This window comes from Pipistrellus kuhlii, unplaced genomic scaffold (genome assembly GCF_014108245.1).
Source record: "Pipistrellus kuhlii isolate mPipKuh1 unplaced genomic scaffold, mPipKuh1.p scaffold_m20_p_4, whole genome shotgun sequence".
Lineage (NCBI taxonomy): Eukaryota > Metazoa > Chordata > Mammalia > Chiroptera > Vespertilionidae > Pipistrellus > Pipistrellus kuhlii.
In genome coordinates, this window is record NW_023425540.1 from 22112212 (window position 1) to 22139726 (window position 27515).

Below are 27515 nucleotides of genomic sequence, written 5' to 3' on the forward strand. Positions count from 1 at the left end.
CCCATGTCCCCTCCCTTTGGCCAGGCTGGCTGGACCTCACCCATGCATGAATTCATGTACTGGGCCTCTAATATATATATATATATATATATATATATATATATATATATATATATATATATATATATAATATTTTGACTTTAATGTTTTGCACTAGAAACAATTGGTAGTCTCTCATTCTAAAATACCATATAATTTAATGCAGTAATTATAAAAGCTTTTGTAGTTTCATTAGTGTCCATTTAAAAAAAATAAAATGAAGTATCTGGAAATAACTAGATACTTATATTAAATGAAGCTTTAATTCAGAACAACATTCAGAAAAATTATAACTATGTTATAGTAGCCAACTAACAAGCTTGCATTATTAGAAGCACAAAACTTATCTTAAAATATTGCCTAACAAATATGGTGAAGTTTATCATATAAATATGTACTTTTGTGTATCTGCCTAGAGGAACACCTTTTTAGCATTTCATTGGCCAAGGATTTTATTTTTGAATGGCAGCAATAATTATTTGTAACATTTAATGTCAAAGAGACTGCCATGTGTGCTTTGATTACTTAATTGTACTTGAATTTCCTTCAGAAAGAACGCTTTATTTCAATCAAACATATTTTACAAAATCAACCTGTTTCTTTTGTACTTCCTGAGTGAGCCATATTCCTCACCCACTTCGTGGCACTCACAGCCTGTCCACATTGCATTGTCTTTGCTGAAATGCTTATCTCTGCCCACAGAAAGAGCTGGCTGAGAACAATGACCACTTTACCCAGGTCTTTGTACTCCCACAGGCCGCACAGTGTTTGGCAGCTAGTAGGAACTCAACAGATGATTACTCAATACATCCATTGCCTTAATGATGAACCCTAAAGGAAGTCCCCAAGGGCAAAAAACAAAGAAGTAGTTCAGGACTGGAGAAACTGTCCTGGGACTGAACACTGGGAAGATGTTGCGTTGGGTCTGCAAATGGTGGGCAACTGGAACCAGGACCCCTGAATCAAACCAGAAGCCTCAAAAGGCTGTTCCCCCCATGTAAGCAAGTCTAGAAGAACTCCATGAATTGGTTGAGGGAAGCACTAATAAACTTTAATGATAAGTTTAAACTCTAAATGGAGGTGTTGGGTTTGAAATTTTGTGATCTGCTTCATAATAAGAATTTCAAGTTGAGGGGTTATTAATCAGTTAAAAAAACACAGAAGTCTTCAGGGCTGTGGCAGAAGAAAGAACTGCTTATAAATGACTAGAGGCCTGGTGTGCATTTGTGTACGTAGGCAGGGGACACGTGGGGTGTCCCTCAGCTCAGCCTGTGTCCTCTTGCAGTCTGGGACTCCAGAGTGGTTTGCCAGCTATGAACCCAGCTTCTGGCTGAGTAGTGCTTGGTGCTTCTCCTTTGGGAGCGCACTGACTACCAGGGTGCAGCTCTTACACTGAGCGTCTGCCTCATCATGGTCAGTGTGTGTTATAGCAATCGGTTGTTCCACCATTCAGTTGATTTGCATATTAGCCTTCTATTATATAGACTAGGGGTGTCGAACTCAATCAGAGAAGGGACCAAAATCTAAAATCCAGCCTAAATCGTGGGCCGAATGGTTTACTGAACAGTCATAAACTGTCATTGTGATGGAAACGCAGCGGAGTGCAGTGATGACAGCGCAGTGCGGGCCACATTGCAAGGCCTGGCGGGACTGATTTGGCCCGCGGGCCTTGTGTTTGACACATGTGATATAGACCATATAGTTGAACCAATTGAATTTATTCATTTTAAATAATAAATTTTATTTTATTTTATTAAAAATAAGTGGCCTGGTGCATGAAATTTGTGCATGGGCAAGGGAGGGGGCAGGGCAATGGTTGTCCCTCATCCTGGCCTGTACCCTCTCTAACCTGGAACCCCTTGGGGGATATCTGATTGCCGGTTTAGGCCTGATCCCACAATTGTCCCCCCCTCCACTGGCCTGCTTGTCTCCAACTGCCCTCCCCTGCCAGCCTGAGCACCACTAACTGCCTCTGCTTCGGCCCTGCCATCATGGCTTTGTCTGGAAGGATATTCAGAAGGTCTCCCAGAAGGCCTCCCAGCCTAATTAGCATATTACCCTTTTATTAGTATAAATACTTTACATTACTGCGTGTAGGGCACATCCCAGATGTGGGGAAGCCATTCCCACACATGAACTCACAATAATAAAAAAAATTTACACACTACCTAAGACAATGGACCTGACAAGGAATACTCAACAGACATACCAGATTGTACTAGTAGAATTAGCACAAGAAGATCTATAGATATTATATCAATCTGAAATAGCCTATAAGATTGAAGGAATAAAGATGAGTTATAGTCTTTAATAAATGAGCAGTTAAGAGAAAATAATAGATTTTTTTTTTTTTTTTTTTTTTTTTTTTTTTTTTAATGAGCCTATAGACCACATGTGTCAAACACAAGGCCCTTGGGCCAAATCCGTCCCGCCAGGCCTTGCAATGTGGCCCGCACCACGCTGTCATCACTGCACTCCGCTGCGTTTCCATCACAATGACAGTTTATGACTGTTCAGTAAACCATTCGGCCTGCGATTTAGGCTGGATTTTGGCCCCTTCTCTGATTGAGTTCGCCACCCCTTCTATAGACTCTCTGGAGACTAAAACGGGGATATTGACATTATAAAGCCAAGAGAGTTATTTTAAAGAGGATTAGATGGCTGTGAGGAATTATACATAAAACCACACAGAAAAATGAAGAGACAAAAAATATAAAAAAGACACTGTTGCACAGAAGCTACAATAAAAAGTTTCAACATAATTGTAATGAATGTTTGAGAAATACAGAACAGAAAGACTGGGAAAGAGGCAAAATACAAGGAGATATGGGCAAACATTCTTTGGGACTGGACAGAACATGAGCTCTGTGGTCGAGGTGACCCACTGAGCTGCAAACAGGAAAAATAAAAGTATACCTACACTTCAACAAAAGAAATCTATTGCCCATGACAGAAAATAATAAATTCTATAAAAACAACCAGGAAGAAAAGATGTATTTTCTACCAAGGAACAGCCACTAGACTGTAGCTTTCTCCTAAGCATATTATCGTCCAGGAAAATACAGACTCATGTTTTCAAAATGTTATAAAAACTATCAAAACCAGATGATTCTCCAATACAAAAGGTGAGTGGATATTTCATGCACAGTCACTCTCTGAAAGGATTACAAAAGGAATATTCCTTTGAGAATATGGACACCGAGTCCTGAGAAAGGAACGATATTCATGGAGAATGGTGAGAAATCGGTAAACAACAGGAATAAATAACAACAAATAATAAAACCAGTTTAAATTTAGAAAAATTTAAACAGCATTCTTTGTCTTTCTATGTTATTTTATGGATTATTTTTTCAGCTTTTATCACACCTTTAGTATAACTATTGAGGATTTAAAAAAATTGATTTCTTTATTGTTTACAGTATTATATATGTCTCTCCCCCCCCCCCCCATTGACCTCTGCCTGGCCACTTCTAGCCCCCCCGCTCTCCCCCAGCACATGCCCTCACCCTTCTACAGTCTGTGTCCATTAGTTATGCTTCTATTGAGTTTTTAATTTCAAAAAGACAAAAGATGGAGAGGATGGATTACATTTAGAGATTTAGAGCTTAGTCCCTGTATTCTTCAACCAGAAAATAGATATAGTAATAGAGTCTGTGGGTCATGTACACAGTTACATGCTTTAAGTTAATCACCCAAAGAAAATAGAATTTAAATTTCCAAGTTGCTAGAGGGACTATAGGAGAATAAATAAATTCTGTTGGTTCAAGAGAAGGCAGGAAGGAGAAAGAAGAATAGAAACAAAGGAGACACATGATGGATAAAAAAAAAGCAAAATGAGTTTGTAGCAGTAATTATAACACACTGCAGTGTATAACACTCATCAGGTAAAAAAAAAAGGGGGGGTTTTGGGTCTAGGCAATAACATAAAACTGCATGTTGCTTATCACATGTAAAACTAAAACCTACATAAGGACAAGGACAAGCTGGAAAAAAAAAAGATGGAAACAGGGACACTTTCTCTTGGAAAATATGAACCAAGAGAAAGCTGGTAGTTATATTGACATTAGAGAAAATAGACTTCAAGAAAAAACACTCCTGTGGGGCATAAAGCTTTTCTACCAGCCGGTGTGTGACCGACTTTTCTTCCCCAGGAGACCTCGTACTTGTGCTTTCATCTCTGCCTGCAACAAGGTTGGAGGCTGGCCTCATATTATCTCCGCTGTACAAAGCACAAGACGACCATGTCGAGAGAAAAAGATCTTCTGACATTTTCTAACATTTTCATTTGGTATATCTGGTGTACTTGTTCTAAAAGTTGCTTTGGTGTTGTTTCCTTATGTGTGTGTGTGTTTTATTTTGGTAGTATTTTTCATTTCAATCACTGAGCTCTATTTGTTACTGAGATGTACGCTCACTTCAGGTAGTTTAGAAAGTTAAATCTGGCAGAATATGTACTCATTTTATTACTACTATAACAGTTTTTTATTGCTTATTATAATGAAAATGTGAACTTGAATCTCCTATACTATGTCTCAGTTTCTTAGATAAAATGGATTGTTTTATTAAATAATATATATGAAAACCCCTTGAAGGGATCATATTTGAGAAAACATTTTGCAAGGTATTAATATTAAGGATAATTTCTTACTAGCATATTTTAGAGTCTACATATATTTATAAGTAAACATTTTATTTCCATTTTACCAAATGTCTTTTTAGATAGAGTTACACTTTCCTCAGAATCCAGTTTTAAATCAAATGAAACAACAGCTGAAAAATGTATTTTAGGAAATTAGACTAGAGGAGGAGAATACAAAATAGGTTCCATGTGAGGTTATCTTAATTTATGAATGGAACTAGAGGCCAGGTGCACAAATTTGTGCACCAGTGGGGTCCCTAGGCCTGGCCTGTGGAATTGGGCTGAAACTGGCTCTCCAACATCACCCAAGAGTTTCCCGGATTGCGAGAGGGTGCAGGCTAGCCTGAGGGACCCACTGGTGCACAATCGAATTTGGTGAGGAATGCAGGAGGACTCCAGGGCATGTTTGGCCTACAGTAAGCTCACCTACTAGTCAGACCGCCTGCCCCCAGTGGTCAGTGCTCTTAATAGTGAGTGGTTGAGCGGCCTTAGCAATCAATATTACACTTTGATTGGTTGAATGGACGAGTGGACACTTAGCATATTAGGCTTTTATTATGTAGGATTTTTATCAATGGGTGTTCAGCAGCAGCACAAGGCACCCTATGTGCTGGCCAGGGATCATGAACATAGACATCACTGTCTAGTGCTAGGCACTTGTCTGTTGGGGACTCCACACACAGACCAGCCCCCTGGAATCTGTCTCCAATTAGTTTTTAAGAACACTCAGGCTGGATTCCGATTCTGGCTCCACTCCCTACTTGTTGTACATTGCAGGGCAAGTTTGTAGTAATTGCAAGCTTCTATCTCATTAACTGCAGAATGTGTGTTTCTTCCAAGGACTTTTGTTAGGACAAATGAAAATATAAATAATGCCCAGCAGATGCAGTCTTCATTTTTAATATAATGTAATATTTGCTACTAGTGAACTGCAAGGAGGTCACATACAGAACTATTAATGGTGATCTTGCCTGCCATAAGCAAGGTATATTGCTTCCAAAGAATCTTAACCAAGGGTAGGAAATCTTTGCAGGTCTTATAATTATCATACTTATGAGTCTGCTCCAATCTCCATTTCCATCCTCAAGAGGTCTGCTCACAGATCCTTCTGCATTATTTTTCATGGGGAGAAACTTCTGAATGATCAGAATAGGAAACTCCCTGAAGCCCATGGCACCCCAGCATCCTGGGTTCTGTTTCAGCTCCCGAGCTTACAACTCTGAAGTGCCAACCAGCCTCTGCCACAGGAAGCTAAGTGCCTCTGGAGGCACTGATGCCGAGGCCCCCAGTGAAATATGACATGAGATGACTCCAGGGTGGTGGGCCAAGAGGTCCCCGGCCAGCAGCTTGCCAGAACTGGGAGCAGGGATGCAGCGATGGTGAGCTGAATTCAGAGCTGCCAGCAAAGGAAGAACTGAGGGTGTGTGAGGACACGGTGGGACGTTTTCTGAGCAGTGGTGCCAGGAGGTTGCATTTGGGTGCAACCCAACATTCCTTCAAGCTAACTGATATTAAATATTTATCTTATGGTTCAAGTGCCTAAAGTACGACAATGAAGAAAACAGGTTGACGCAAACTCACTGAGGATCATTCCATCTAAAATAATACAAATAAGAATACCAAAGAGGAAGCCCAGCCAGCAGGCACTGGGAAAGCTGGCAGTGGACTCCGCAGAGCTGGGTTAGGAAGGTTAGAGGATTATTTCTCACTGAGGAGTCAGCCAGAAGCATGTCGGAGTCAAGGAATCATGGCACATGTAAGGAGTTCCAAGGCAGCAAGATGGGGCCACTGTCACCACTGCTCTCTCATTCACACATTCTTGTACACACAGAACCTGCTCCTTGCAAGGATATCTCAAGAAAGAGGGATTAACATGGGCTCTAAGGGCCCCCTGGGAATGATGGCGTTGGTGAGACAAGGGGGTTAGGGTGCTACATGCTCAGGGGGAGGGGAGGAGGAAGGAATATAGAAATGATAGGAGTCCAGCAGCAGTGACTTAGCACATGCTATTAAACAGTTCCGTGGTTAGCATTCTGCTGGGTTCACTGAGAGAGAGGAAGCAGGTGTAGGAAACGATTCTTGTCATAAGGAACCTGTTATATATCAGGGAGAAAGTAGTCACACTCACAAAAAGGGGTCAAATGAGCTGCCATGTAATCAAGTGCCAAATTAGGTGGTACAGACCCTAAGTCTCATGCAGCTCATAAAAGGACACCTCACAAGGGCTGGGGCCATTTCTGAAAAGTTTTCTACAAAGACAAGCAAGTGTAGAGCACCCACATGGGCAAGAACTGAGATGTGGGCCACAGGGGGCAGGGCAGGGAGAGCATGGCTGCCTTAGCCCCTACAGCAGTGGTGAGCATGAGGGACAGACTGGGCTTCTCACTGCAATACTGACACTAACAAATTTCCTGAAACATTTTACTGGGATGTGTCACTGAATGAACATCTGTGTGATTTTTTAACCAATGGGAAGAAATTGCATTTCATTAGCACTTTTATTTTTTCCCCATTTTGATGTTTCTCCACCATTAAAAAAAATCAAACCTAGCCATATTTATTTGCCATGTATGTTTTGTATAACAAAGGGTAACAAAGGTAAAGCTTTTGGTGGAAAAATATAAGCCAGGCACACTTTCTATTAACCTCCTTTATATGAAAGTATTCTACTTTAATTCTTCACAAAGAGAATTTAATATCAATATTAGTATGGATAATGCCTTTGACATTTACATTTTCAGAAAGTTAACATAAGTTACTAGAAGGTGAGTCTGGCTTATTAAGTATTTTTTCATATACTCAGTATTTAATCCATAATTAAATGCAAAGCATAATAAAACCTCATACAATTTGGTAGGATTTCAAGAGGCCAGGGAATGGGCAGTTAGGATGTAGCAATGTATTCTCCAAGATCACCAAGGAGTATTTGTGCTATGCATAGATTTTGCTTGAATTTGGAGGGTGGATTAGAAAGCATACAGAAAGCCTTCTTAGATTGGCTGTGAATTAATATATTTGATGTTCACAGTTAAAAACAAATCCTTAGAGAATCACATAAATAGTAAAAGAAATCTCTTAATGGAATGAGAAGAATTCTTTTTTGAATTTTACCAGGATTACCTCTGGATCAAGGATACCAGCTGGCCACTGGGGGGAGACTCATTCACGGATCCTATTGATTCAAGTTTAGAAAGACAAATCTGTGTTTAAGTCCAACCTTCCTGACCATTTTGTCAAAATATAGGTAGGCTTCTTGTGAGGATGAGGCAGGCACCAGTTCATCTGCAGCCTTGAAATTTTTCTTCGAGACAACAAAGAGTTAAAAAGAACTCCTGAGCATCTGGTGTGTGAGTGTCAAGGTCTGAAAAGTCATCCCCCCTGACCCCCAGAACTGGAGGAAGCAGGCACTGTGTGTGTGGGCTCTCCCTCCATCGCCCTGAAGGACCACAGGGTGGGTACAGAAGGAATCAAGAGCTGTTGAATCAAAAGTTCAACAGTGAGGTTGGATTATACTGAGGCCGAGAAGGGAGACTTCATGAGAGCAGACCGTTCCCACACAGACACCAAAGTTGCTCTGCAGATTCATTTTTTCAGTCTCCAGCCTCGTGTTCCTTTTCTACAGAAACTTAGTAGGAAGAAAAAAATTCAACTTGAAAACCTAAATATACACTACTAGAGGCCCAGTGCACGAAATTTGTGCATGGAGGGGTGTCCCTCAGCCCAACCTGTACCCTCTCTAATCTGGGATCCCTCTCACAATCCAGAACTGCTTGCTCCCAACTGATTGCCTGCCTGCCTGATTGCCCCTAACCACTTAGCTGCCAGCCTGATCCATGCCTAACTGCTCCCCTGCCAGCCTGATTGCCTCAAACAGCCCTCCCCTACCAGCCTGGTCACCCATAACTATCCTCCCCTGCAGGCCTGGTCACCCCTAACTGCTGTCCCCTGCTGCCCTGGTCACCCCTAACTGCACTCCCCTGCCAGTCCGTTTGCCCCTAACTTCCTTCCACTGTTGGCCTGGTCACTCCTAACTGCCCTCCCCTGCAGGCCTAGTTGTTCTCAACTGCCCTGAAATCCTGGTTCCCCCAACTGCCTTCCCCTGCAGGGATGGTCCCTGAAATTGCCCTCCCCTGTAGGCCTGGGTTCCCCCCAATTACTCTCCCCTGCAGGCCTGGTTCCCCCCATTGTCCTCCCCTGCAGGGCTGTTTCCCTCCCCCCCCCCCCCCCCCCCCGCCCAACTGCCCTTTCCTGGAGGTCTGGTCCCCCCCAACTGCCCTCTCATGCAAACCTGGTTCCCCCCACTGCCCTCCCCTGTAGGCCTGTTCTCCCCAACTGCCCTTCCCTTGCAGGCCTGGTTCCCCCTAACTGCCCTCCCCTGAATGCCTGGTTCTCCCCACTGCCCTCCCCTGCAGGCCTTGTGCCCCCCAACTACCATCCCCTGCAGGCCTGGATCCTCTCCCAACTTTCCTCCCCTGCAGGCTTTGTCGCCCCCAACTGCCCTCCTCTGCCAACTCAGTCACCCCTAACTGCCCTCCCCTGCAGGCCTGATTATCCCCAACTGCCCTCCCTTTCAGGCCTGGTCTGTCCCAACTGCCCTTCCCTGCTGGCCTGATTGCCCACAACTGCCCTCCCCTGCCGACTATTTGTGGTGGCCATCTTGTGTCCACATGGGGGGGGGGCATATTGTGTGTTGGAGTGATGGTCAATTTGCATATTAGCATTTTATTATATAAGATGATCCCTTTATCCCACAAATGGATGCCTTGGACTAGAAAATGAGAACTACGGCTATTGAGGCAAAATAATATAAGGTGCTTTGCAATGAGGTTTAGATTTCAACAGAAGCACAAATGACAGTTCCTGTTCTATAGACTTAAAAAAAATGGGCTTCCAAGAAGGATCTGGAGTCCAGGAAGACAGAGGGTGGAGCCAAATGCTTTCCACCCAAGAAAAATCTGAACGTAGGAAATCAGGCTTCTTTGTGTACGAAGCATTTTAGAACTTGACAAGGATTTGTATGGGTCAATATTTACCCAATCCTCTATTCTCTACAACCTCTTGTATCTTCAGGGGATTTTTAAGAGATGCTGTGTGCATGCCAGGAAATCAGAAACCATAGTCTCACTTGTTGGAGAGTTTCCAAACCAATTTAAATAATCTAAACTATGATCCAGCAAATAGAAACCCACACAAGTTTGTAAAGGTACAAGGCAGAGGAGGCTAGCAGTGGAGACAGAGACATGCTTTGCAATCTTAGCACTTTTAGGGCTAAAGATTTCAACACAGACTAGAACACAACCATAAGAGGCCATTTTGCCACTGTACTGATGTTGCTGGAGGTAATACTACCATATGTCTTTAAGAAGCAAAATGACATTACAGTGAAGAAACACATGAAAAGTGTAAAACCAGGTAGAATGAGAGAAGTGCTCTCCTAGAAGCCACAGTGCCTCCTATGGGTGTAGCACAACCTTGAGAAGTGACCAGGAGCCCTGCACACTCTAGGTCTGCTTCCTTGGTTGTGTCATCTACTTGCTCTTGTCAAAGTCTAATTGGAAGAAAAAAATCATGACTTCAGAAATAGGAAATTTCCTTAACCTCACACATCTCATAAAATGCATTCATTCATTGGCAGATATTTTAAGGATTATTCCTGTTTATTATGTGTAACTAACTATTTGTGACATTAACATTTTGGTTAACAAAAGTAAGGGAAGTGTCTCCACAGAGGATGCCCATGAACTCTGCTCAAAAGTGGCCTCTCCTCTTTCAACCCATCTCCAATGAACAACATGGAACATCAGCTCTCTTTTGTGACTTCTATCACATTGCTGGCCTTCTTAGGATGCTCTCATTGCTTTAGACTCAAGTAGATTTACTTTTTATATCCAGAACTAGCATCTAAACCATAAGAGTTTGCAATGACTGCCTTAAATTAAAACACTAAAAAATATTTTTACATTTGCTATTTTGATATTCTAAGATTTTATATTTGGAAAGTTGATATAAAAGATATATTTGGTTTGAGTTTTAATTCTCCTGTATACTAAAAGTCTCCCATTATACCTATATAGTCACAGTTATAAATACTCTGAAAATGTTGAGAAGATGATAAAAACTGCTGACAGAAGCAAGTGGACCTAATTACAATTTTATGAAGTGACATCCAATATCTTAAATAATCTTCAAATTAGTGTCTTGGTTGTGTGTGAACTGTGTCAGTTTGTATTTTTGGCAGATGACAGGAAGGACACATGTTTTTCTTTTACTGAGATCTGTATATCTTGAAATGGTAAGTCGACAACCTCCCTGTGTTAAGTAAGAAATCAGTTTTCATTCAATGAGCAGTTTTTTTAAAAGTTCAATATATGAAGTACCTACCAAAAGCTGTCCAGCAAAGCAGACAAAAAGGATAAAGGCAAGCAGGAGGAACGCAGCTCCAAAGGAGATCCCGAGGATGGAGGTTCTACCAGGAGACAGAAAAGAATGGGTTAGTGTGGGGAGAGTTTCTCTTATCCTGGAAAGCCATCAGCAATATTTTCAGGATTAAATGAGGACTTCAATCCTCACTAAGTTTTTGAGAAATGAAAATGAATGTAAAACAAAACCGAAAATATGTCCACAGAAAACTATGTCCACAGTTGAGTCTGGTTGACTTGTTAATAAATCACCCTATCCACAGTTCTTTATTAAAAATGATATTTTTTTGGACTCACCTAAGCAAATAGCACTTTCTATCTCTGTCCTCTTCCCTGCTGTTGATGTTTTGGCAGCTGCTATTTCAGAGCATTCTTACTCCTGCTCACTTAAGAAACACCGAGTCTTCACCTTCCCCACTACAATCCAACCATATTCAACTTCCTTAAAAAATAAATGCATCTAAATGTTTTCTGATATCCTCCCAAGATTTTCCAGGCTACGATTTTTACATTCTTGCACGAGTCAATGAACACACAAGTTTTCTATGATCATGTGAACAATGTGCCCACTGAGTTACAGATTATGCTATCAAACAGGTTACAAGTCTTTATAAGAAATATATACATTTCTGAGCGGTCCTTTAAAAATTAAAAATTAAAAATCAAAGCCTCTTAAGCCTTCATTTATTCCAAAGGTAAAAGGGGTTGGAGGGTATCAAAAGAGCAGAACTACAATGAATAATCAAAAATGAAATTCAAATGGAACAACCAAGGAGAGGTCAGGTGTGTCTGAGACCATAATAAAACTCATGCCAATGACACTGGCCGGAGAAACTGAAGAGAGAGAAGATACTGAGAAGAGTAGCAACACCCGAATGTCAACAGACAGATGGAAGATCTAGATGCAAGTCACCAACAAGTTGAAATAAATTTCAAGTTGAAATAAATCTCTAGTGGGAAGGTGTTTATATAGCAAATACACCTATATTATTGACTCATCTCATGCATCTATGTTAGGCTGCAATGTTATAAAGATGAGTAAGTTGTCAACCATATTTTTAGCTGCTTACCGTTTAGTAGAGATAAGCACTGTCTGTCTTCTTAACTTCTAGAACATCCTTCCTTAAGACATCACTCCAGTCCTTAGACCCTGGTCAGAGGCCACAGAGGCCCTGACTACCACCAGTTGCCCCAGCCTTATCATCTCCCCTACACACGCTCAGAGGCTCCTGTTTAGACAGACAGTGAGGAGGGAGGGGACTGTGAAGCAGTGCACACCTCAGAGGGATGGAAAGAGGGGCACGGTAACTCATCTGCTGAACTTTTGTTTGCCATCTTTCTCATCCATTTTATTCTTATAAAATAAGCTTCAAGAGTTTCATTTGAGTCTATGTTCTCCTGGTTCCTTCTAAATATTAAGGTAATGTCAGCCTCATAAGGTTAAGTTTAAAAACATTATTTATTTTTCTTAGGTCCAAAACTGTTTCGATAACAAAAGAGTAATCATTTATTGAAGGTTTGATAAGTCTCAACTATAAAACCATCTGTCTGATGAGGTGATGGTGGTGATATGATGATATGATGATGCAAATTAACATCCATAGATCATTTACTACATGCCAAGCACTCCTCTAAGGACTTCATACGTATAGTTAATTTACTCCTGGATAGCAGTTAATATTATCACCTCTTTTTATTGATGAGAAACTGAGACTCAGATATCTTAGGAGACTTGCCTAAAAGCTATTTCTCTATTAAGTTGTATGGGTGACGTTTGCTTTCATGAAATTATATTTCTGACCCATGATTAGAAATAGATATGTCACATTTCTGTCATGTTTACTGGTTTTATTTTTAAAGTAAATTTTGATAATTTTCCTAGAAAATTATCTATTTTATTTAGATGTTCAAATGTAAAATTATATTAGTCTCTTAAAAATTTTAAAGTCTTCATATTTAAAGTAATTTTTTTTGTACTAAATGTTATTTTTATCTTTTTTCTTTAAATCAGACTTTTGAAATTTTGCATGTTTGTTGATTTTCTCAAAGCTTTTGGAATATTATTAAAATCTATGCATTCTGATAGTTTTTTAGATTATTAGGTTCTGACTTAAATTTAAAAAGATCTTTCCTTCTTTATTTAAACTTAAATTGTTCTTTTGCTTAATTGTCACTTGTTGCCAATCTTTTATATTTTCTAATAAATGTATTTAAGCACATAAATATTCCTATAATTACTGCTTTAGCCAAATCCCATAGCTTTGATTTATAGCTACTCAATTGTCATTCTTTTCTAAAAGGCCTGTAATTTCAATTTCAATTTTCTTTTAATACAAGAGTAATTCAAAAGTCTAATTTATAAATTCTACAAAGAGCCTATTTTTGGTCTGTTCTTATTATTTCTAATTTCAACAGATTTTATCAGAGATTGTGCTTATTATTTATACTTTGACAGTTTATTTTTCTTCTGGGTTGTGATAAACAGGCTCTACTTGTATGATGATTTATGGCTTTCTAAAAATGATTTGTGTTTTCTATTTTTCTGGAAACAAAGCATGTTCTCTAAATATATCTATTCAGAGGACCTGAAGAGTTAGTCAAATCCCCAGTGGGCTGACTTATTGACTCAATTTAGTCTGTCAATTTTAGAATGCATTAAGATTTCTAAATAGGATTGTGGATTTGTCAATATATCTGAATATTTTAATAGTTTCTCTTTATTTACTTCAAAGAGATGCTGGAGTGCACAAAGATTTATGGTTGTTAAACTTTCTTGGTGACTGTACCACAATAGGCTTTTTGTCATGTTGAATGCCTTACATTTGAATTCTGTATTGTCAGAAATTTATATTACTGCTGCTTTCTTTTTTCTGTAAGCTGTTTCTCAGAAAACTATTTTCCATTTTTATTTCCAAACTTTCTCTTTTAATTTTAAGTTGATCTCCCATATATAGTACAAAAGTGTGGCCTTTGATTTGTAGCCTCAATTGTTGAGCTTCTGTCCAGGAATAGGATAGTTTTATCCATTAACACTTACAAAATTCGTTAACATTTGACCAGTTCCTTCCATCTTATTTTCTTAAAATGAATAGTAGGATTAATACAGAAAATCACCTGCATGTGAAGTTTTGTGTGAAGATTTAAAACAATTAAATTTAATATATTTAATATGTACATACACATTTAAATGTTCTGTTCTACTATGTGTCAGGTTTGATAGAATCTCCTTCCAATGAATTTCTCCATTTCATCTAAATTTTAAATCTTGTTGGCTTTGAGTAATTTATAACATCCCATATTTATCCTGCCAATGTCTGTAGGCTTTGCAGTGGATTCCCTTTTATTCCTTATATTATTAGTTTGGGTACTTTCTGGTTATCTCTTTTTCTTTCTTGATCACTTTTGATAATGATTTAAGAATAATTAAACTTGTTTAAAAAATCAACTTTTGCATTACTACTTCTGTATTGGTTGGTTCTTATTTTTTTTCTTTCTTCTTTACCAATTAGTCCCTTCTACATTCTTGATTTGCTCTTCTTTTCCTGGCTTTTTAAATTGGAAACGGAGACTTTTTATTTTAACTGTCTCAGTTTCTTTTCTTTTCTTTCTTTCTTTTTTCTTTTTTCTTTTTTTTTTTTTAAAGCATTTGAAAGTTACAAATTCCTCTCTAAATGACTTTAAGGTACATACCAGAAAATTTGAAGTTATGTTTTGTAATACAAAATACTTTCTAATTTCTCTTGTGATTTCTTATTTGACTACTGTATTCAAAAGTAATTTAACAATGAAAAGAGTGAAATAAACTTTGAAAAGATTAATAAAGATGGAAACAATAAAAATCTTGTTAATTGTTCCAAGAATATATGGCTACTCCTATTGAATATTATACCAGAAGAGCTAGCTAGGGAAATTAGGCACAAAAGTAAAATAAGGACATTAGATTATAAACAAGTAAGTAAAACTATCTCTACTTGTTGATGATATGATCTTGTAATTAGAATACGATGTCACAACTTGGCATTCAGACCCAGAGTGGCTCGAATCCTCACTGACATGCTTGACCTGAGGCTGTCTAGTGTTCCAGTCCCTAGCGCACCAAACCTCTTATTCAGGTGGAGGTACCCTTTATCTTGGGGGACAGAAATACCAAGCAAAAGTAATGGCTGCTCAAAAGCTCTTAATTATAACCATTTATCATGCCTGTTCTATCAAAAGCATGTTCAGGCCCATTGAGCATACCATGATGTTATGTAACATAACCAATTTTAATTAAAATTCTGGATGCAAAGCTGTTTCTTTTTAAAACCCAAGTATAACTGATTTATGTACTTACTGAAAAGCAAAGCTGAATCCTCCCTGTCATGAGGCAAGAAAAGTCCCCCCCCCCCCTTTTTTTTTAGTGAGGATTTTTGACTTTGGCACTTTAATCAAGTGTATTGTTACAGTAAATGGAAAAGGCTGATTCAAGACTAGGTCCTTTCTCCTTTCTGGTTTTTCACAGCCAGTTCATCACTTAAAGATGGTTCTGACAGGGACAAGGAAGCACGTTTGCTGAGAAATAAACCAGCAGAGGTTACCAATGCCTCCCCCACCAAAAAAGTCTAAAAGTTATATTAGTTATAAAACATTTAATTGGGTAAATAATAAGGCCTTTCTCTGGAATTCCATTTAGTGCCATGACCCTCTCCCCTCTGTACTCTCACTTCTCCTCCCTCAAGTAGTGATATGGGTCTCTCCATCAATGCTCTGTGCACCTTCTACATAGGGTATTTAGCAAAGACAATGAAAACTGAGAGAACTCACAGACCCTCAATAAAATGACTAATAAATAATATACATCATAAGAAGAAAAATGAAGAAAGAAATTTAAAAAAAGCATTGATGAGTAAAGAATTGGTAAACAATATGGGTAAATTTAAATAAATATTGACTATAATTACCATCTGGACATAAAATGATAAGAAATAATTATACATGAAATATAATGATTACCTTTAGAATTTACTAAGTTAAGAATACATATATTTCCTTTTAACTGAATAAAAAAAAGTCTCATCAATTCTTTAGAAGTTAGGAAGGAAAATTGATAACAAAAAAAAAGCAAGGTAAATGAAAATAAGAGGGTAAAGTGGGTCCATATATATAAAAGAAAAAATAAGAATACAAATAGATAAAACATTCTATCTAATAAAAGAGTAATATGCAAATTGACCATCACTCCAACATACAATATGGCCACCCCTATATGGTCAAAGATGGCTGCCCCCATGTGGACACAAGATGGCTACCACAAGATGGTCAGCAGGGGAGGGCAGTTGTGGGAGATCAGGACAGCAGAGGAGGACAATTAGGAATGACCAGGCCTGCAAGGGAGGGCAGTTAGGAGTGACCAGGCTGTCAGAGAAGGGCAGTTGGGGGTGACCAGGCCTGCAGGGGAGGGGAGTTGGCAGGGACCAGGCTGGCAGGAGAGGGCTGTTGTGAGAGATCAGGCCAGCAGGCAAGGGCAGTTGTGGGGGACCAGGCCTGCAGGGAAGGGTAGTTGGGGAGGGGACCGGGCCTGCAGGGGAGGGTAGATGGGGGACCAGCCAGCAAGAGAGGGCAGCTGTGGGAGACCAGGCCTGCAGGGGAGGGCAGTTGTGGGGGACCAGGCCTGCATGGGAGGGCAAATAGGAGTGACCAGGCCTTCAGAGGAGGACAGTTAAGGGCAATTGGGCTGGCAGGAGAGCAGTTAGGCATTGATCAGGCCTGGCAGGGGAGAGGTTAGGTGTGATCAGACTGGCAGGCAGAAGCAGTTAGGGGCAATCAGGCAGGCAGGCCAAAGAGTGGTTGGGAGTAATAAGTCCTGGATTGTGAGAGGGATCCCAGATTGTAGTGGTTGCAGGCTGGGCTGAGGGGCACCGGGCCTCTAGTATTAATATAAAGATAGCAGTTTGAACACATAAAAAACAAATAAAATAAATATAAATGCTGTCTATAGGAAGCTATCCAAACAATAATGGCCACAAGAACATAGAAACATATCTAAAGTAAATATACCACCAGATTAACATCTGTGAAATGTGCATTTTGTGCACATGTATGCTTATTATCTTATGCTCTGTACTTTCCTTGTATGTTTGAAGTATTTACTAGCAATAATTTTTTTTAAAGAAAAAAGGGAGGCTATTAACATGAAAGGAAAATGAAGGGAAAAGGCTAATATACAGTAATATAACACAAAACAAGATAAAACTGGTACAGGGAAGTGCAGTTCTCAACTAGGAAGGGACTGGAGACTCAATATGTTAGCCCCACATCAGGAGAAGGCTGGAGACCAACAGGCAGTCACATGGGCAGAACGTGATTGAGCTTCATTAAAAATTCTGGACACCAAAGGCTTGGGTGAGCTTCCCTGGTTGATGATACTTGGTGGGTATTTCCACACATGGTGGCTGGGAGAAGGTAATCCCTCCACGCTCCCCTGGGAGAGAACAGCCAGAAGCCCTGCATTAGGGCCCCTTCTAGACTCTATGTGTCTCTTCCTTAGGCTAATTTTAATGTATCCTTTCCCTGTAATAAGTCAGTCAGTGAGTTACACACACACACATACACACACACACACACACACACACTCAAGTTTCAACTCGTTTTTACTTGAGGAGCCCATAGGCCTTTCTCTGAACTTTCTGACTGCCAACACAAAGAAGGAAATGCAACCAGCACAGAATTCACAATGTTCACCCTTGAAGTCTAACTTGATGCTCGGGACACACATAATAACTGCTGATGATACCTGAGAGAATGAATTGCCATAATTAAATAACATATTTATGGGTCCTCATAAATACACAATTCAATAAAAGAGAGACAAGAAAATAAAAGCCACAACAGAGAAGACATCTCCTGTGTGTTCTTTTCAAAGTAGAATGTGGTGAAATGTTCTTCTTGGTCCCTGGAAGTCTGTCATCTTTGACTTCATCTTTTTTTTTTTTTTGTTTTTTTGTTTTTTTGTTAATCCTCACCTGAGGACATTGTTCCATAATTGATTTTTTAGGGAGAGTGGAAGAAAGAGGGAAAGACAGAGAGAAACATCAATGTGAGAGAAACACATTGATTGGTTGCCTCCTACATGAGCCCCCACCAGAGCCCGAGCTGGGAAGGAGCATACAACCAAGGTACATGCTTGTGACTGGAATCAAACCCAGGACCCTTTGGTTTGGCTATATCCAGTGAGCCAAACCAGCTAGGGCATCTTTGACATCATCTTTTTTTTTTTTTTTTTTTTAATATATTTTATTGAATTTTTACAAAGAGGAAGAGAGAGGGATAGAGATCGATGAGAGAGAAACATCGACCAAACGCCTCCTGTACACCCTCCACTGGGGATGTGCCCGCAACCAATGTACATGCCCTTGACAGGTATTGAACCTGGGACCCCTCAGTCCGCAGACCAACGCTCTATCCACTGAGCCAAACTGGTTTTGGCTGACATCATCTTTTAAAATGCTGACTCACTTTCCTCTCTTCCAACTCCTTCTAGTGGATGATAAACTATCTTAATTATAATGTAGAAAAATATAAAAAATACTTACTAAGAAAATACTGAAAAGTGAATGAATTAATCTACTTGAGAGTAATAATAAGGATCCATTTCCCTTGGTAGTACTTGTATCATCTATATAACATTTTTTTTAAAAAAGAAAATGTTTTATTATTTTTCTCTCTGAGAGTATTGTATAAATTATTAATCCAAATACCTGACAGAGATGTAAGAACTTTTTTTTTTTAATCCTCACCTGAAGATATGCTTCCATTGATTTCAGAGAAAAAGAAAGGGAGAGGGAGAGAGAGAGAGAAACATCCATCAGTTGCCTCCTGCACATGCCTAGACCAGGGACTGAATTTGCAATCTAGGTATGTTCCCTGACTGAAATAAAACTCACAACCTTTTTGTTGTATGGCACGATGCTCCTATCAATTAAGCCACCCGGCCAGAGCAATGCCCAGCCTGTAAACCTTGCTGGGACCATTGTTTCTCTCTTGAATCACGTGGCATAGGCCTGGCACTTAGAAGGAACTTAATTTGTTAACTTTTAAAAAAATAAAAAACTTATAAGTTGACATTAGCAAATTTCACTTAAGTTTTAGTGAAAATTGGCCCACACATTTTAATGCTAATAAGAGGAAATCTAGTGGGAACATTTTCCTAAAAGTGGTCTGATAGTTTTGGATTGTACATATATGAATAATATTTTGATTTGTTATATTTCTATAAAGCCTATAAAGTCTTTGTGTGGGCTCAGTGTCCAGAAGAATATCCTTTGGAGTACACACAGAGGAAGAAAAACTATTCATTTCTAATTTGCTTTCTATCAATGAGACAAAATGTAACCTAGCTTTAGCAATTCAAGTTTCCCACAAATGCTGGCTGTGCCCCTGAAGTTAAATGCAAATGCTCTAATTTATATGAAATTAAAAATGATTGCTTTGCCTTAACAAAGTAGGTAATAATAAGGAAAAAACATTTATCTTAAAATTTATGTCTATATCCCCAATTATCAAAAGACAAGAGATTTGTCTTCTTTTTCTTAGAATGGGGAAAATCTGTTTCTTCCTTCCTTCCTTCCTTCCTTCCTTCCTTCCTTCCTTCCTTCCATCCATCCATCCTTCCTTTTTATAGACTTCATAGAGGAAGTGAGAGAGAGAGAAAGAGAAACATTAATGATGAGAGAGAATCATTGATTGGCTGCTGCCTGCACGCCACCTACTGGGGATCGAACCCATAATCTGGGCATGTGCCCTTGACTGGAATTGAACCCCGGACCCTTCACTGAGCCAAACCAGCCAGGGCAAAAATCTGTTTCTTTAAAGGAAGTCAGTTGGTGTATATTTCATTCATTAAGAAAGTGAGGGAGAAAGACAATCCAGGAATCATAGAGTGACTGGATTTTCACCAATAGGTGGGACTTGCAGGAGTCCACCCCAAAGTGAGAACCTGTGAAATCCAGCTCCCCCGGTTCCTCCTGTCTGTTTCAGGTCTGTCCTGGGAGAGGTGAGTTGGACAGTGACCTGTAACAATTAGAGATGGGGGCAGGGCATGGACTTCATGGAGAAGACTGTAAAATCAGAATGAATGGGTGGGAAGTGTGCCCAGAGCAGGTTTTGTCCTTTCAATATATTAATACAATGATGTTATTTGTATATTAGAAACATCATCTGGCAGTTTTGCCTTTTTTGGTGAAGTTTTCCTGGGCTATATTTCTTAAACTCTATATTTCATATCAGAGTAATATGAAAGTCAAAGGCAGAAGGAAACACTGGAACATGAATCCACATGCCTGCTTTGAAAATCCAATATTTCTATAACTAAACATGATGCATGGAGATCACATAACTCTACAGATCCTAAGGTCTACCCCTTCCACCATCACTGTGGTATGGTACATAACCCCTCTGATTTAGAAATTCCCATCTTCTCACACCCTTGAGCACAGTGGGCCAGGAGGACGGTACCAGGTAAGAATCCCAATCGAGAACCGCATGCACTTACTTTGGTAACACGAGAATCTGCACGATAAAGATGCAGAAGAAAATGAGACAAGCACAGGTCACGTAATACTTGAACGCTGGCAGTGCCGTGGCTCGGTACTAAGGAGAGAAGGGGAAAACAGTGAGTGGCAGTTCAGAAAGAGAAGGGCTGAAGCCTAACTCTACCCAGTTCATGCATCACACGCCTACATGGTAGACTGTGGCACAAAGGAGCTAAGGACAATTGCTGCTCATCATGGGCAATGAGTACTTCTTCCCTCCAAATGAGCTGTGACTTCCAAAGACCATGACTTATACGCCGACCTGTTCAGAAATCCATTTTAAGGTAACTGAATCAGTCACTCCCTCATGGAGAGAGAGCACCTGACCAGAAAGACAAGTGCGCGACCGAGTGAACTGTGTGGGAGCCCTGGTTCCCTTGTTGCCCACATTGATTTGGGGAAAGCAATACATTTTCACTTAATATTTAACTTCTGGATGCTACCGAGGAAATGTAATTTCCTCATTTAATTTACTTGGTTTAGTCTTTTATTTTGTTATTTATTTTAATGCTACTGAGAGGTAATGTGTAGATTTACAAGATAGAGAAGCCCGGTGGGCTTTGTCTGGGTCCACATTCATTCTGTTTGCTTGTCTGAGCCTGGCTGGTGGACACTCTTTCCCCTTGTCCACGTGACTTTCCATCCCATCCAGGACCGTACACTGACCAGTGTAGCTGCCCACCTGGGACTGCCCCTGTCTGAGTTATGCAGGAAAAACGACAACTGAAGTTGCAGCTGAGACTATACTGTTTCTCAAAAGAGTTTTATAATAAAATGAAAAGGAAATTAAGTTCTGTGGCAATGCTATTGAGACCCCTGACAATACTGGCAGACTGCATTAGCTATGTCTGCACAGACTGCTCCCCAAGCTACAGGAAGTTATAGTATGAATTGCTGGGGTTTTAGCCACTGAGGTTTTAGTGATCTCTGGGTGGTGAATTGAGGCTTCTCTTCCTTGCTTCCTTGCTACCTTGCACCCTTCCTGCAGGGCTGAGGAGCAGGCTGGGGATATACATGGGCATAAAGCAAGCTTAAATTTCCATGCCCTCTCAACCTCTCCTGAAAGTTGGCTTCTGCAAATATGCCCTCATGGACAATGTCAGCAAAAGTGGCATTTAAAATTCCGACCACCTTCTATCTGCTAGAATATTTTTTTGATGAATTTTATGACTCACTAGCTGGGATAATTTACATGTTGATGAAGGAGATACATTAGCAAATGCGCAGAAATGTGATTACATTCTACGCATTCAATTACATCCTTATCTTTTCCCTTCTCCTGGGCTTTGTGCAGAGCTATGAGTTATAGTATTAATAAAGGAGATGGACTTTTACCAGGAAGGGACTACTTTACCATTTACACATTAAGTAACCATCAGTATGTGTTCAAGTTATTCAAGGAAAAAAGGATCAAAATAATAGTAATGACTTATATAAAACATCAATTTTGTAAACCATCTATAGTCAATATGTGGACTTAGAAGCAGACAACTGATCTTCTTGACCACTAGTAAAAAAAGAAAATTTAGGTGTAACTGCATAATCCAACTCTGATGAATTCTGGAAGAAATTTTGGTATTTATTTTTTCTTCTTCTATTCAATCTCCATAAAACAATGAACTGAATTCCCTTAATAGCATTGTTACTACAGTAGCTTTTGTTCAAACTAAGACTGTAATTACATGGTTGGATAATAAAAATCAGCTCTCACTTATTCCTTTTCTAGATCAACACAAAACAAAAGGCAAGTTAAACAAAGCTGACCTAGCGCAGTTGTCCTTTCTGTAATAATTATTTAATTCATTTTAGCAAATCCATGTTAAACTTGACATGTAAAAATTAAATGTCTGCTTATTATGTGTACCTGAAATAGCTCTTACTTTATGAGTCATAATGTGAAAGTATTTAGATGCAACAAAACCTTAAAGTTTGAGGTTCCTAATTCTCCCCAATACGTTGAATGTAAATTTCATATTTTTGTCAAAAAGTTTATATAATTTGTGCAAAGCCACTGTACATTTATCAGGAAGAATTTGTTTAGTTAATCATCCTTTATTTAAGCTCCAAATATCAGACATGTTCCAGACATCACATACCACCAGGAATATTGAGAATGATGACTAGCCAGAGATGAAGCTTGGTTGCAAGAACTATGACAAAACAATATATGCATGGAAGAAATATTGAAAAGATATAAAGAGTTCGGATGTAGCTATAGGCAGTTTAAATGTCACAAGTAAGAAAAAACACGGATATACTTTCATGAAGAAATCTGAAAAATGAAAATGTCAGAAAAACGATTGATTTTAAAGAAAATTATAGCTTACCTCTTTTTCCAGTATTTTATTGTAGAAAAGCAATGAGATTCTCTGAATGTCTTCAGACTTGAGCCATTGCCTAGAAATAAAAAGGGCAGACATCATAAAACCAAACCTCCAACCAAACATCTGGAACTACTTTAAAAAAAGTGACTTGCATTCTTCTTTCTTTATTGCAAATCATCCAAAATTGAATATTTTAAAAAAGGCATAATGCCAAATAACTGGATATGGAATCCGCAAATATAATATTCCTATTCACACTGCCCTCCTTGGAAAATTTGATATTAACAACCATCTGTTATACCAGCTTGAAACTCAAGTTATCCTAATTAAATAACTAGGGATTAAAATACATTATTAAATGTGTTCCCTGATGTTTTACTGAAATCACATGGTAGTGTCATGTCCTGAAGCATTTGGTTCACAGAGAAGCACTGTATTTCTCTGTTTATACCAAGCATCACATCACAGAATGTCAAGCCCATTTAGAGTCCCTTCAAGTTCTGGGTGAGGAGATTTTGCCTCTTTTACACTTACTGAAAATACTTTCATTGTTATGTTTTGTTTTTTTTATAATAATTTTTTTCAATTAAATACATACAATTACAGTTGACATACAATATTGTATTAGTTTCAGGTGTGCAACTATTGATTCAACATTTATATAACTTATGAAGTGGTCCCTATGATACATCTAGTATCTATCTGACACTATACATAGTTATTGAAGTATTATTGATTATATTCTCTATGATGTACTTCACATCCCCTTGACTATTGTAACTACCAATCTGCACTTCTTAATCCCTACATCTTTTTCACCCATCCTTCAAACCCTCTTTCATTTGGAAACCATCAAAGTGTTCTCTGTATCTATGAGTCTGTTTCTGTTCTACTTGTTCATTTATTTTGTTTTTCAAATTCACATATAAGTAAAATCATTGTTATTTTTTTATTTCTATAAAGTAAAAATAGTATTTGAACATGTTTTTCAAAAGTATCAGTGGAAAATATTAATATAAGAATCAAGCAGTTCAGATCACTAATATTATGTTAACATAAACACATATGTGAATATATACATAGGTATCAAATGTTAAAAAAATAAAAATTATATGGAAGTATGCACGCTTACTCACTGATTGACTCACAAAACTCTATCTTAAGAAAGTAGTTGAAATAGAGAAAGAGCTTAATGACAGAACTTTTCACTGGAATGCTTTATATAAGCTAAGCGGAGACACCAGATATATGACCAAGCAAGGCGGGTACACAGTGCCTAATATAATCATACATTTGGCCATAAAATTAACATACACTTTCTGAAACAAAGTTAAGTAAGAAAAAAATTGCAATGTGTGCATCAATAAAAATATCTAAAAATAAACACCAACAATGACCAACTGGTTTGAGTCATTAACTGATGAATTTATATTTCTATTTTCCTAACTTCTCTTAAATATGTTTATAATAACAAATGTAATAATCTGAATTATAATGAATAGGCATATATGTGTATATTTCTACAAGTATATATCACCTTGCTTATATCTATATAGGGAGAGAGAACATATACAGATAGGTAAATATTAGAGATAAAATGATATTTTACATAAAATTCCAAAAACATTACATCTGTTCAAACAAAAACCAATTCACATGAATTTATTAATATAAAACTTTCCAATCCACTGCACATCTGTCTATGGATTTGGACTCTGCGATGTATTCAGGAAATAAAGGATGAAGGCCTTTAATGATCCAGGAGAAAAGGCCAGGTGAACTGTTACACTTTATCCGGTAACCAGCCACTTACTGATTTCAGATTAGAGCCCCTAAATGTACAAGAGGTCTCAGATTTGGGTTAATAGGTTACTCCAGGAGACCAGCACATCTGAGGAGGGACACCTCCAGGTCTATGTGGATACGCTGTGCCCAGAACCCCTGGAGAGTTAGGAAGACTCTCATGGTGCTGACCATGATGAGTGTGAATGTCCCACAAGACTCAATGACAAGCCATGCACTTTCAGTTGGGGCACAGAAGTCAGTAATGTAGCCCAGAACAATCACCATTAAAACTGAGAACTATATATAACAATACTTTAAAAAATATATTTCTATTGGTTTCAGAGATGAAGAGAGAGAGGGAGGGAGAGATAGAAACAGCAATGATGAGAGAGAATCATCGATTGACTGCTTCCTGCATACCCCCCACTGGGGATCCGGTTCACAACCCGGCACATGCCCCAATGGAGAATCAAACTGTGACCTCCTGGTCCATTGGTTGTTGCTCAACCAGTGAGCCATGCTGAAAAGGCAATAATATTTTTTGATTCAAGGGTATAATCTTCAAATTCAGGGAAATAGATATTTTTGGCAGTTATTATTACATTAGCTGCAGAACTATGTAATTGTCCTCTTTTATGAGACTAATTAGAGGAATCAAAGGTTGGTTAATATAAAAAAAGGACAGAAAATAAAATTTAAGATACATTTTTACTATATTCATTTCCAGAACTGTGTAGTTATGAAACTATAAATTATGTATACAGGTAACTTATTATAAGTTTTTATTATTATTATTATTATTGAGAAAGGAAGATCTAATTTAAAAATGTTCCTGAATTATATAAGTTTGGGAATAAAATGAGTGAAATTTATAAAGGGGAAATAAAACCAGCTCGTCATTAAGTTGCAAGGCCCCCTAATTCCAGTCCAGGTTTCAGTTTCCTATCTGTCTGTGTCCTGCAAGTAGCAGGAAGTGCTCAAGACCAGGTTTCAGTTTCCTGGTGTCCCTAGCACCTAAAACTAAGTTTTGTAAGCCATGAACACTGGACTGATACTTGAGAAAATGACTTATTTCAAGCCACATGTTGCATTTAGAGCACACAAAAGATCTCTAGGCAGGTGTTAATTCAATGTGCCAGTATATCTGAATTACACCTGTAGCCTGACCAGGATACTTTATTGTGTATATATTCAATTACACACACACACACACACACACACACACACACACACACACGCACACACACACACACACACACAGTCATGTAATTTTCTCATAAACCCTATAAATATTTTAAAACAAATACTTAAAATGAACAATGTAGAAGAAACACACAGTTTGCAAAGATGTGCAATTTAGTTTTGTAGGCAGAGTTCTAGGTGAAAATCATTTCCATTTTTCAAGAGTTAACTGTCATGATAAAAAATTAGATTAAAAAAAAGATGGAAATTTTTTTATGGAGCTTTTCATTTGGACCTCCTGGTGTTTACACTACAACTTAATTCAACAAACATTTATTGAAGGCACATGCACCTGGTGTGGTTTCAGAGGCTGATGGATGTGACTGTTCTGTCCAGGCCATGAATGCCATTACTTCCTTTAATTTTTAAGGCATTTCTTGGACCATTTAAAACTACAACAGCAATTCATAGACTGCATAGACATTCACAGAATTTATAGACTTCATAGACTGAACAATATTGTGTCCCCTTCCCAGAAAAACCTAGTCTTCTTCCCATTGCCCTCATAAATTCAGATTCTAAAGCATAACACTCTTCCACAATTTGGAACCTGGGTAGGTCAATATTCTCTGGGTTTGAATGGGAATAAATGCATTCTGAACGGATAGTGCTACTTACTATAACTTACTATAACAAAGTTTTTCCCACATGGAATTCCTATTGATCTTTCATATGACCTCTTGAACACATTTTGCTATGATTTTTCTCTCCATATTTACAACTCATGCTTTTTATTAGTAATTTACTTGGAGTGTGTTTATTAGGTAGAAAATAACAACCTTTTCAAATAATAGGATTTGAAATATCGTCTCTGAAATTATCAGAGATGAATGCTAATTTAAGATTAAGAAGAACTCACTTTTGTGCATTAATCCCATCAATTGCTTGAATCATCCTTTCATTCAATTCTTCTTCAAATCGTTTCTTTTGTGACTTGGTTCTACAATGAAAAAGGAAATGTAATGGGTAAGAAATCTTATTACTAACATTAACCCAATTTTTCTATAATGCCAAAACCTCTGTTTAATTCTGTTAAACAAGTAAAAAGAATGAACCCATGAACAGCCTTTTCTTTATTAACAGCAGCCACTCTATGAATCAACAGAGTTGACTAGAGTTTTTGGTGCAGTAAAATGTGGCCTTCTTCACTTAGAGTGAAATTTTTCTTGGTAATCAAAAGCAACACTGAAGGATAGGTGCTTGGTGTAGGAGAAGAAAGAACTTTTTGTCCCATAAGGCACATTAGCCCTTGACTGGTTGCCTTTATAAACTTTAGTTTATGACAGAACACACTGGCTTTGGAAATTCCCCTGCAAAAATTCGGTTTAGTTGACAAAATAGTTACTCCTTGTTAATGTTTTCACTGGTCTGTTTTCAAGAATTTGTAGAACTACCATCCTTTTTTAGGCATATCAAAGCTTAATTGTATGTATTTAAATGTTCCTCAGTATTTGAAAGCACAACTCACAGAAAACCCCACTTATATTTGCAGACCACT

General features: G+C 38.5%; 1 protein-coding gene across 19 annotated transcripts in view; it reads right to left on the bottom strand.

The window, feature by feature from the left end:
• The window catches only part of ADCY2 (adenylate cyclase 2), a 262534-nt gene that overhangs the window by 41470 nt on the left and 193549 nt on the right, over window positions 1–27515 (bottom strand). For all 19 annotated transcript variants that reach the window (XM_045571823.1, XM_045571821.1, XM_036409666.2 and 16 more), the window contains 4 exons: window positions 26877–26957; window positions 22994–23063; window positions 20627–20724; window positions 11060–11144 (listed from right to left, as the gene is read on the bottom strand). In XM_045571823.1, the coding sequence (XP_045427779.1) occupies window positions 11060–11144; window positions 20627–20724; window positions 22994–23063; window positions 26877–26957 (334 nt within the window). The remainder of the gene's footprint in view (window positions 1–11059; window positions 11145–20626; window positions 20725–22993; window positions 23064–26876; window positions 26958–27515) is intronic.